At 44.1% G+C, this 13,170-nt stretch overlaps 1 protein-coding gene across 1 annotated transcript in view; it reads right to left on the reverse strand.

Moving 5' to 3' along the window:
* The window catches only part of LOC121588353 (neuroligin 4-like), a 28,974-nt gene extending 16,145 nt beyond the window's left edge, over window positions 1–12,829 (reverse strand). Inside the window, exons 1-2 of the mRNA XM_041906178.1 lie at window positions 10,496–12,829; window positions 10,062–10,225 (exon numbers count right to left, since the gene is read on the reverse strand). Coding sequence (XP_041762112.1) covers window positions 10,062–10,225; window positions 10,496–10,866 — 535 coding nt within the window. The 5' untranslated portion in view covers window positions 10,867–12,829. The remainder of the gene's footprint in view (window positions 1–10,061; window positions 10,226–10,495) is intronic.
* Window positions 12,830–13,170: the final 341 nt, after the last annotated feature.

The raw sequence follows: 13,170 nt of genomic DNA on the forward strand, positions 1-13,170 counted from the left end.
TTTCTTCGTGCGACAAAATATGCTTCAGCGCTAACACAATAACCGCAGGCCGCCTTAGACATGTGAGGGGTACGGTATTCGATGCTTCGGTGCTTGTGTTGCTTCGTGGGCCGCCTTATGCTATGCGATGGAGCCGTATCTTTTCTTCTTGCCCCACACTCGCTGAACGTGGTGGTAATGGATGGGAGGGAATTGCGAAAAATTTATGATCGCAACCGTGAAGGACGAAAACCGTTCGACGGATGGACAAATCGATTGGCCGGCAGGAGGTTGTGAGGGAAAAGCTGAGCAAGTGTGTGAGACCGCCACGGCTAGGCGTAGAGTGTGTGTATGTGTGCACACATACACTCACTGTTCAGGGTACTCGTCCAAATTCAATTTATCTCAATTCAAGTACGAATTGCTATCCACTGACGGGTCCAAGCGCCTACCACTTGAACACGTATCGAATTTTCTTGCATGGCGACCTTCGCTTCGTTCCATGCGAAGAGTAGCGTGGCAAGGTTGAAAGAGAGACAGCAAATACAAATGTTCCAACACATGCAGGATCATTTTTAGGGCGTGGAGAAATTCTTACCGGGCTTACCGAACTATACAGCGTACGGCCAGGCATAGTGTTTTGTATTCTGGTCTGGCCGTAGGTGTAATCAGAATTCATCTTTATTAAATAGGTCCATTAATAAGATATCCCACTAGATCGAATTCAATTGGATGGCGGCCATACGGTTAGGTTTCGTGCGAACGGCCAGTTGAGACAATCGTGCAAACGGCATCGGTGTGGGGTTTGGTATTTAATTTCGCACAATTTTGGAGAAGAAGAACCAGAGCCCAATCGGGGGCCAAACTCACGGTTGGTTTCCGTGAGCCTAGCAAACTACTTCTTGACCGTACCAACTTTCCCATTTAAGAGGTAGGAAAGCGATTGGAAGTACAAAAAAACACTACTAAAACAAAACAAAAACATACAACACAATCGACCCACACTTGAATTGCTACCTCAACTCGTTCGACCCAACCCGGATGCATGTTTTATGAGCCAAATGTGGAAGATCTAAAGCAACCGGGAGCGTTGGACAGGAACGCCCGCTGGCGCTAGTTGGTGCGAGTATTTAGTTCCGAGTTTTATCGATGCGCAACGACCTGGCGTAGACACAGGAAGCTATCGAAGGACGAGAAACGGCCGCAAGTGTAGCATGGGCTCGGTCAGTACATTCATGGGTATGTAGCCACCTACCCAACATAGTTATACACGTATGTATTTTGCAGCAGGAAGCTCTCTCCTGTGTTCAATAGAGCTTCACGGGACGCCTTCTCATAGGTCCACCGGGCTTATTGGTCAGGCCAGCAGTTGGTCAGCAGTTGTTTGATTCCGGTTCAAACGAACGGTGCTCATTTAATATTTATGAAATGCTGTTGTCCCTTTTCGCTTAGTTTTTTTTTCTTTCGTCCCACTCATGGGTCGGATGCTGGGTAGGGGACTTATTTAGGACACTCGGGTGGCGGGTACTGGACCCGAGGACAGGCAAGGGATGCCCAGCAGACTGCTGCATTTGCAATGAGTACCGGATGTCTTTGGGAAATTGTGGGGCCGGACCGGACGTGAGCAGATGATACACCCTCATGGCAGCTTGGAAAAAGGTTGATTAATTTTGAATAGTTCAGGAAGGATAATTGCTGGGTGAAAGCCCTCTGTTGTCTTGAGACAATGGTACTCAATGACTTCATCAAGTAAAATGCTAAGCTGTGTGTGTTAGTTTTGTCAAACCAAGTACACACATAATTTAAAGCAAGTCAGCTTACATTTTGAGTCGCTTTTACTTCTTCAGGGAATACTTTGATTTTATATGTTTACATCAAGTGTAGTTTTACGCTTTATTCTACGTGTTATTCTATTGCATCGGTATTTATGAAAATATAAATTAAAAATGTTTATGTTTAATACATTCTTCTTTATTTATGTTGCTGTTTTTACACTTTTTCATTGGTCTAATATCTAACTCAATGTGTTGTTGTTGTTCTAATTCCATCGTTGGTGTTATCTAACTCAATAAATTGGTTTATTTTATTGATTGATACTAACCGAGATATGATATCAGTGCCTTGTTTGGGCAATAAATATTTGTTTGTACGGTTTGTACCCGATCCTTACGACAGTAACCTCTACATGTAGATAATCCTTCGCACGCAAATGTTTGCCATAAAAACGATTTGTCTCTCCAGCCGGCCTCGGCACGGGCTACCACGTATCGGAATGAATAATTTTACGCCCGTGTCGAAACTTTCGAACCCTGGAGCGGCTCAACCGTATCAACCGGATGAATCAATCAAAGTCAATCGTATGTGGCCACATTCACGTGAACCTTTCGCAGTTCGCAACCTTCGATTAGCATTTCGGTACGCCTGCGAGAGAAGAATTCCAACCACGTCTACGGCTCGTGGCAGGAAAATATGTAAACTATGCTTATATTTCGAACATTCATCCACGCCCGAAGAGAGCCACTCTCGGGCACTCATCCATCATTGCAGTTTCCAAATCGAACCCCTGACCCGAGGCGCTTTAAGGGTGCGTGCGACAATCGGCCGTGTCGGCGGAAATGTGAACCTCACTCCCCTCCTCATGCCGTCCTTGGCGGACGTTCGTTGGCACACCGTTTGTGGCGATGTCGTCGTCGTCGTCATCGCCGAGCATCGTACGCTCCGTCCATACCGAGCCGTCGAGCTCAAGTCGGAAGTGTCAAGTCACGCTGCAAACCGGCGACTGGCGCCTGGATGCTTCGGTACGGTACGCTTGTTTGTCTAGTGGTCCCGGGAGCCGTGGACTCGCTCGGTACATTGGCACTGCATAAAGCGTTGGCAAATGAGTTTGTGTTTTGGGTGCGGCACAACCCATCGTGAGGCGGTATCCAAAGGCTTCAGAAACGCACACAAACAACGTTTCGGGCACACATGTGTGTACGGTCCCGTTTCCACCATGCGTGGAAAGGATAAGACGCGTGAGTAAACAATGAAATCATACCACTCCGCCCCACTGCGGAGGTCTTCCGCCCACGCTGAATTGAGTACTCTCGGCAAGTTCCGAGTACGGGGAAGATTTATTGATCAATCAAACAAATGATTAATTGTTGGTGGAAACTGTCAGTTACGGGCAAATGCGTTTCGGCGTCATGCTTGTCCTCGTCATCGACGAACGACGAGTAAAGTTTTTCGCCCTCCAGCTCTGGTGCAATCGAGTGACGGCCTGACGCTACACACAAACACTTACACACATGCCCAACCCTGCTGGGAGCGGAAATCCTCCAATGTTGGGCGGTGGGAAATTTAATTTATGTGAGCTAATAAGATGAGACGTCACATTTTGACCCGTTCGTTTCATTGGGCTGGTGTGTAGCCCTTGCCGAAGGGTGTCGCAAACTTCGCTTCAACGCGTACAGTCAACCGTAGCCGTGGTTGGTACGTGAGGGTATTCCATGGTGCAAGATTTGCAGCACAAGTAGTAGGAATCTTGGGACATTTCAGGGTCGCGTCTGCAATTCCTTGCCCTGGTTTTAGGGCTCGTTCACGAGAATCTTCCCCACATCGAATCACTAAAATACACATACAAACTCACGATTTATTTCCAGCGGATTATGATAGGGGGCAAGGGGTGGCACACATAAAAAAGCACCCGAAGTTAACTACACACCCTCTGGAAATGGTGTGTATAATTAATGACGGGTTTTATGGGTGTTATGATAGAGCGAAACGCCACCATGCGGCGAGCAGTAATTGGAAAACTCGTGGTACATGAGGGATACCTCATTCGGCTGGGATACATAAAATATGTCGAACATGACCATTGTGTTTTTCTTCGGTTTGTTTATGGTGAAAGGTAATGATACGATTGGATTGAATAAAAGAGGTGGATTGGTTTGGACTAGCGTTGGTAGAGGGCAGCAAGAGCGTAAATTCTTGTACTGGGTAGAAAGTGGAACATGAAATCGATCATACACATTCGTGTTTTTTTTGAATATTAATTAACTAATAGGATAACATAAAAGAAACCTCTCTGCAAATCAGTTAATGTTATTGAAGGTGTTGATTACATTACACGCTAGATTGTGCGATTTCAGCTTTTATGGTAATGTAGCTCGTAACTAATTTTATTTTTAAGTTGGATGCAAAAGCTATTAACATAAATGTTTATACTGCGATGGTTACTGCAACATAGTCTACATTCCAACAAGCACATTGAATATGAAACATATAACATAAAAGTTACTGTACCTGAGGGCCGGCATTGATTAGTTATTGGTTTAACACATTGTATTGAAAAACATGTACACATATTAAAAAAGCCCTTCCATATTATTCCGCACAAAGGATTACAGCTTGCTATGTAATGTTTTTTAAATGATTGTGGAATTCTCATACCGATTGATTCATTTTTATTCAGAAGATTTCAACCAAATTAATTTAATAAATTGATGGTAGAATATTCAATAATGCACGAATATTATTCCTACAAATAGGTGCGGAATATATATTTTTTATTTTATTTAGATTATGATTCTGATTCGAATAAAAATCATCATAAACGAAGGGCTTCTAAAAATGAAACAAAATCGATCTTATTTTTTCGTTAGACGATCAGCATTGGATTGATCGCAGCATTTGGCGAACGAAAAGTCAAAATTTATATAGTAGAGATATCTCTTCCATATTACGACCGTGAAGACGGTTCAAAACGTATAGTCTGATATTTGAGTCGGCAGGATAATGAAAAATGCCAAAAAATATTGCCTCACCGACAAAACTCCGAGCAAAACCAAGGATTAAATAACAGATGAGTGACAAATGCTGTGTACAATTTGACGATAGATTATGAAAATCTTGCATGATTATCATTTCTCTGGTGATAAAAATAGTAGTGTACCAAATTCAGCAACAAAAAAATAAAATAAACAGTACTCAAATCCAATATAAACGATTGATGATGGTGTGCTAAATCGTATACTTTTCTAGGAAAGTATTTTTTCTAGCAAAAAAGACTGTACACGACGAATGTAATATGACGATTACAACAAATCATTACAGACTCAAATATGATATGATGATTATGTGTGGCAGCACAACTAATCTGATAAACATAAACAGTTGGCTAACATCATTCGGTAAGTTGAGCCAAAGCTCTTACAGTACATTCATAGCGATGCATTTATTATTTGGGAAACTTTGTCATATTATAAATATGCTATTTAGTGGACCTAAACGCATAAAGCATCAGAAAATGAACCAAAATACTTGAAATTATCTGGATGAAGTTTAACGCACAATTATGCTTAGAAACAGCTTTAAAATATAAAAATGTCGTTGCAAGCATGTACTGTAATTACTTAAGACTGGATTTTTGTCAAAATCATTGCGGTGATCAAGTGATCAGTATGCTGTCCAGCTCAGACACCCCATGCAAAGTTATTTAATTACCCCTGTTCGTTGATGTTTTTCAAATGAAAATAGTCTAAATTAAACAGCCTAAGCTTAGCTTAGCTATGTGTGAACAATTGGAATATATCGAGTAACATTCGTTGTTATTTATACTTTTGCCCATGAATTAGAGGTTGAGAGAACTAATTTGTATCAATGACGTGTATTTTCATTCCTAGAATGTTATTTATGTATGTTCACGCCCTGATGCCAATGTGTGCATGTATGATGATATGATATGTATGATATGTTACAATAAAAATATCAAAATTTTAACTGGTGCTATTTTAATAACTTTCTTTATTTATAAGAATACAACTTGAAACGTACTATAAAGATTATGGATTATTTAAATCAGTTGTAAAATAATGGAGATTAAAACAGTCCATACATTGCTAGGGAAAAATGTCAAGGGATTAATAAACATGGGTTCAATTCCTGTATGGACCGTGCTCTCATACGTAAGACAGGCTATGCTGCTTTGTGTGATAGCTCAGTTATTGATAGCTAAGCTCATTTGTGAGTCAGGCAGGTTTTGACCGAAAAAGGTTGTTGCGCAATAGAACAAGAAGACGAAACGGATAGTGGGGCCCTTCACGATTCTAGTCAGTTTTTTGTATGGAGTTTGACAGTTGGAGGCTGAAATCATGTAAACACTTCATACAAAACCACACACAAAACTAGCCTGCAATTTTCAGTCTAGATTATTCTAGCCTCAAAGCTAGAATTAGATTGGCAAAACAAGGTGGTGTTTACATTTACCCCAAGGTGCATTAACGAGATCTGGTGATGGAATCCAGAATCAAAGTGTATGTAGTCCAACTGGTCTCATAGCATGTTTTTTTGTAAACAAATTTGAATATCAGTTTTTGACAGGATGGGTGAAAACTTTTGTTCAAACAAGCTTTCTGGATGCTTGACGAATAAACAAAACACTCTTAAAATCTTCATTCAGAAACAGAAGGGATAAAAATCAGCCTTCTAAATTCAAATATCTTGGGATAAGCCCAGCTGTGCATTATACTCACTTTGATAGCTGCTCGAAAACAGCTATGCAATGCAAACAGCTGACAGACTGAAATTTCAGCCTACGATCTTAAAACGGAACGGGCCCCAATATTTAAAAAATCGTAAAACATGGTTGTTATTATTAATATCTTATTTTTATTATTATTTTTTCGTTGTATTATTAATTACAATGTAACGAAGATTTTATTGGTATTTGATATGGTATGCCTTTCACACAATATGCTATCGTGATAACATATTGTGACGTTATCTTAATACACAGTTTACACGTCATGATAAGATCACGTTTCAGCAATCGCATTAGAATGGAGTTCTTCCGCAAGGAAAAGTTTAAATTGAATATATTTAAGTTCATCTATTTGCAAAATTTAAACGAATTGTGATGAACATTACGATTGTTGGATATCAAAGTGTACTTAGAATATGATTTATTCTTTTCCATGCTGTAGGATATCATACGATGCGTATTGCTTACGATTTGTACTTTTTTATTATTTTTGTGTTTCTTTTGAGAATTCATTGATTACACAGTGATGTATATACATTATTCGTAGCATAAAAGATTAAAATAAAAAAGCGTTTGGTGTGTTACATGTTTGAAAGAAAAATTGTTGGTAAAAAACAATTCCAGTTACAAAACACTTACACAACTGTGCAAGAGAATGTTTGACATACTTAAGCACGTTCAAAATAGATGCATTTTGAGTGGAACATCGCCGGATATGTTATGATAGTATTTATTAAAAAAAAAACACATTTCGTGAAAGCTCAGACTATCCATAAAAAATAAAAACATAAAAAGAAAGTCTAAAATAAACATGGATAGACTCGCGAAATTGGTAGCTCCAACATTTAGCCAAGCAGCACTTGTACGTAAACATTTCATTTCATATTGGGATTTACTTCAATCATTCAGACGCCAAAACGAAAAAAAACAATAGCTTGTCTAGGACAGAAAGGAATAAGGAGCTTGTTCAATTAAACGATTCATTTACTATGGCTAGAGTAACAGCTGTTGGTCGTGAGGATTACTATTAAGCATATTGAATCGGTTTTGTAGAATATATGTGTTAAAATTCAATAATATCTTTTGTAAAGATAAACACTTATAAGCAATTTAAAGTCATTGTTCATTTTAAGCTTGAAATCGCAAAAGCAAAACATTTTAGAGCAAAATATCTAAGAACAAGTTGGCATTTTATTCCAACCTTTCATTTAAGCGCAAATGAAATCTCATCCGCTAATTATTCCGCTTTAAATTTGTATGACAAAAAAAATCACGGATGTTTAACATAACAATCGAAACGGTTGATTAATGCTGAAGGTTTTGTTTGATTTGGAGCACAATTTATTCGCAATCGCGCATAACGTCCTGTAACCGAGGTGCGGTGCAATGCGCTTACCCAAAATCAAACAAACTCAATTGAAACAGCTTTAATTTTCTTACCGTGCTACCGGGTGAACCAGATCAAAGCATTGATCACGTCCGTGCAGTTCCCTCTGGGCAGAACCAACCAAAGGTCACAGCACACACATACACTGATGCTCACAGGAACCTTCATTTTCGGACGCCCGGAAAATGTTGTTCATTAGATGAAAAGCAGGTTCACGGGTGGCCGGTTTAGATTTTTCGTTCCTGTCTTTCCTTTCCTTCGTGCTCGATGACGACCTTCTGCACCCTCAATGAAGGTGCTTTCGGGCAGGAATTCGTGAGTTGATTAAGAATCACCGGCATTTTAATGGCGATTGAAGAATGTGGCCAACAAAGACAGACTACCTTTTTTTACGTTGCTCATGCTCTGAACCGGCCCTCGGTAAGCTGCGTCAGGCTTCGCTTGCTCGAAATAAAATATGGTGGATGTTTTGCTTTTTTTACACATTCTCTCCTGCCTGTTTTTTTCTTCCCAGCAGGGGGAGTGAGGTCTGAGGCGGTTGGCCGGCCGGATTCATACTAGATTATGATTTCATCGAACGACGCCGAAGGACGAGAAACCATAAAAATGGCACATGAAACAGCGTTCCATGAACTAACCGTTCAACCGGTCCGTGCGGCAGATCGCGACGACTATCGGCAGGTCGGTTGGCTGGCTATCAAAAAGGGATTTTATTTTATTCGTTCTGAACTTTGTGCGAAAGGCTTTGTGGCAAAATTTGCTTTCTATCTCGCTCCGAGCAAAGGCCTGTTCCTTTCTTTCTCGTCACTGTCACAATGATTCATTCACGTCCCACTCATCGCATCGTTTGCCACTTCCACGACATTCTTGCCATCCCGCGTGAAGCATGAAAACGGTCAAACAAGCCCCTGATCACGGGGCGATTTGCTGTGGGTGCCGATTTTCAGCGGCCCTCTGCTCGCTGTTGGCTAATCCTTCACTTACAAAAGCTACTAAAACCGGGCAGCCCACAGTAAATGCGTGCCAGCTCAAGGGCTTCTCGCCCGTCCGTCGGACGAGACAATGAAGGATTTCGTAAAAATACCCTCCAAACCAAAATCCCACTTGGGACTTGGAAGCGGTCCAGTGTGCAGCATTCTTGTCCTTTCTTTGTCCGTTGTCTTATTGCTTTCCAGTTTCTTGGGGCGTGGTGCTGATAGGAAAACGCAACTTCAACAAATGACCAGCAGAGAGCGCGAGAGAGACACAATGGGAGCTTTAGAGTGAGAAACAGAAGAAAAAAAACATGCGTTACGAACCACCACACAGCCACAGTGGGTGGACAAAATGGACCCTTTTTTATGTCATTTTGATGTTGCAAAATCGATACTTAGCGGGTGGAATGATGCTACTGCTTTCTGTTGTTGCTCCTGGCATGTGCCGCCAGTGGTAGTGGTGACACTGTGTGCTGGATATTAAAATAAAATCTCACATTCTTCGCCCAGCATTTGACGCCTTCGCGACAGTCGATAGCAGAGGCTTTTTGGTGGGGCGGTGGTGAAGGGGTTTCAGAGAATGTGGCCCACGAACAGGGGGGAGGGCCAATTTTATATTCCTCATCCACTGCCACAAAAGTTGCTAGCGTAATCTTCACTTTCCTTCGGGCAAAAAATGGGGACAGAAACGGAAGATGGAGGCAACCTATCCGCCCAGCTTCATCGCGTATGTCCTTCGGAAAGGATATTCTAAATCTCATAAAATCTCTTGCGCTTTACGCTCCCGGTTGTTTTGCGGCTCGACGTCTTTTTTTCTCTGTTCGTTTGCGTAACGTTACTCGCGTTTTTCGTTGTCGCTGTTGTTGTTTTCTTCTGTTTGTTTGTAACGGGTCTCGGGTGTGTTTTCTGGGCGATGGTGTCTAGATGTGTGTCGGTTCGTGTGTCTTTGTTTGTTTTCGCGCTTTGTTTCTAGCTGGAACCGCTCTAATGATACTTGCAATGACGGAGGAAAAACAAGCACACATTTGGCAGAGCAGCAAACACAGGACGCGGGACACTGAGCGATGTTTTATGCTTATGAGGGTAGCTAGATGTTTGTTTGTGTGGGTGTGTGAGTGTGTGTTGTTTTTCGCTTTCATTCGAGCCTTTCTACACCATTGTTATCTTCGCACGGGCTCCCAAGCCAGATGAAAATGTATACCTTGCGTTGGTACGTAGATGTTGAGATACAGACAGTCCTCTGATTGATTGCGCAGGTAGGGCAGGAGACGCCTCAGGTACTCCAGCCTGCCGCGCGGCATTCGCTCCAGGGCAGCCGTTTCGTTATAGATGTCAGGCAGCCGCTGGGGACAGACGGGACTGAACCTAAAGGAAAATGCGTTTAAAAAACGAGTCCAAAAATCGACCATTGCCGAGGGAAAAAAAAAACGGGAAAAGGTGTTAACATAAATAAAGAAACCGTCCCATCAAGCGCGGTAACCAAATCTCCAAAGCAACCACGCACAGCTCATCTTTTTGCGACAGCTTCAGCGTAAGCCGGTCGCGGAAAGCAACTGCGTGTGATTGTGCTTCCCGCTAGTGGCGGGATGGGCGGGTTGGGTTTATTTTTATCGCTGAAAGGGTGCTCGAGCTAACCTGTCTGCCTTTTTCACACCGGACCAGAGCGCCCCGGTCACCGGTGGCATGAACCGCAGATTGCCCACCGGGGGCGAAGCGTACGGCACGCCGCGGAACGCCTCGACCGGATCCAGATGGCGCCCGTCCAGGTGCTCGATCGTGCCGGAAACGGCACCGTACTTGGTGTGCACGATCCGCGAGCTGGTCGACTTCTTGAGCGCTTCGTTCTCGTCCATGCTGTTGCTGCCGGGACCACCGTTACTGGGGCTGCTGCCGCTTCCGCTACTGCTGCTGCTGCTGCTGCTGCTGCCGGATCCGGCAGAATTTATGGGAGCCACCAGCGAAACGGTGAAAACAACCACCGCAATAATCACCGTTGCTGGCAGCATGGTTACTTTATTCGTGTCGTTTCGACTGCTGCTGCTGCTCGTGCTGCTTCAGCTGCCACATTGCTGTGCAAGCTCATACATCACATATTTTGCACTGTGCTCGCTTTTTTTTATTCCTTTCCTTTTCTGGTTTCGAAACTACACTTTCGTAATCGTATTACACGCCACTATGCACTAACGGTCGCACTGCTTTCTTGCTCCTTTTCACAGTGCAAAGAATCAGATGGAAGATTTTGGGTGCAGCACGGAAAATGATCCTCTTTTTTCCATTTTCAAACAAACACAAGCACTCTTTTTATACTGCTTTTATAGAAACTTTCTGTATCGATTTTCGCAGAATAGCAGCACTGCAGCTGACTACGGACACGGCAATTCGCTCGGTTTCACAATTTATTTGGTTAAGCTCACCACACGACATTTTCATTTAAAGCCTCAACACCTCATTTTCTGCACTTCACCTTTCTGAATAAAGCTTTTAAAGCGTGGTTTTCCTTCTGTGTGGTTTTCTTCGAATACCTTTTTTGATTCACTGCTTTGCTTCTCTCTGCACAATTGCAATTTTCACAAAACTTTAGCTTGATTTCACCCGAAACATCTCTTTTGTTTCACTCGTTTCATCGGCTCCAGGCACACCGCACACTTGTCGCCCACTTTGTCACAAAGCAGCGAGTAAGGACGCACGAGCGCAGCGCACCGTCTTTCATCGGAAGAATCGGTGCAGCGAGAAAATGCAATCATTTATCACACACACGCATACACAAACACACATACAGATTGCACACACTTGGCCCGTCGCTCTTCTCGATGTCACTTGGCGATGAAGCGGTGCTTTTTATCTTCCCCCGCAGTGTTCTTTGAAGCGCCGTTTCGTCAGGCAGGTTGAATAACTGGCGTAATCCCACCGGCGAGGCGAACGAACCGCCGGGGAGGGATAACTCGACGACAAACGCTCACTCATCCGCAGCCTTGGGCTTGTTGTCGGGATGGAGTAATCCACTTCGCACATACATCCATCGGGCACTCGAGCGGTCGAACGTCGGCCTAACGAACCAGCTAAACAACCGCAAGGGTGTGTGTACACTCGCCTGCTGCCACATACACTGCACCGAGCCCGAACCGAACCGAGGACAGGGATGAAGTGTAGGTTCAATGCCAAACGGGCGCTACAGAACGGAGTGTCCTTGCTGGCACCGTACGGTAGACGCGTGTCGAGTGTCGAAGCATTCCTACCCTTCCCATTGGCATCCACAATTCACACGGCGCCCGGGGGTGGGAGATACGCGATGCGAAAAACGACAATAATTTGACATAATTCCAACCGACAAAACGTGGCCCGCGGGAACTGACAGACTGGGGCGGGGGGCAGGCACTATTTCAAATCAATGCCAGTCATCGAACAGTGACAGGGCCGTGCCCGTGCAAACACGTATCCATTCATTGGTGAACGTAATCGATGCAGCATGCACAGGAGCTTCTGGGTTTGGTGCTGAGTGCCGGTGGAGGCGCCCAGCCTTGCACTGCTTGCCGCAGCGGACGCGCCTGTTTACCACGCAAATCAGACCGACGATATACGACCGATTAATTCCATTGATGCCGTTTCACCGTGCGCAAAATCGTGGCACATTGTTTGCGAATGATTAGCGCGCTGCTAGCTTGCTTGCCGTTCGATGTTGTCCCGTGCTTGCTCGATTGCCTAACGAGGCTCGTGGCGAAAACGATAGGTTCACACGCGCACACGGAGGAAAAGAAGGAGGAGGAGGAGAGAAAGAGAGCGAGAGCGTTGGTGGGGGGAACACGGGGCGCACTAGATGGTACTGCTGACGTATGTGACACTAAACGTACGCGAAATGCTACAGCCCCACGAGCAGCACTGGTTGGCGGAATGGGCGAGAGAAATACACCTCACGCGAGCGGCACACATCGAACGCACTTCACTCAGCTCTATCGCGTGTCCTAACTCCGACTGAATGGGGCAAATGTGTTACGTTTGGTCGGTGGGCCGTAGGTTGGCAGGAACTTCAAGGGTTGACGTTTGTGACACACACTACTAGCCAGGGAGTCTGCACTGCTGGCCCGTGTGCTTGTGTGGGTGCGCATGAGCGTCCGATATTGGGCGAGCAGGGCGAAAAGGTTTGGCAGTCGCAGTAGCCCGCAGCAGCCCTAAGCAACCTCTGGAGGTGGGTTACCGAACGACGGTACACTCACCCGTTGGCTGCTTGCTGCGCATGACTAACAAATCTTTTTTTGTTTTGTCGTCTAGGTGAGCGCCGTTCAGCTGATTCTCGTGAGTGTCCCTCGTGCAGT

This window comes from Anopheles merus, chromosome 2R (genome assembly GCF_017562075.2).
Source record: "Anopheles merus strain MAF chromosome 2R, AmerM5.1, whole genome shotgun sequence".
Classification (NCBI taxonomy): Eukaryota; Metazoa; Arthropoda; class Insecta; order Diptera; family Culicidae; genus Anopheles; species Anopheles merus.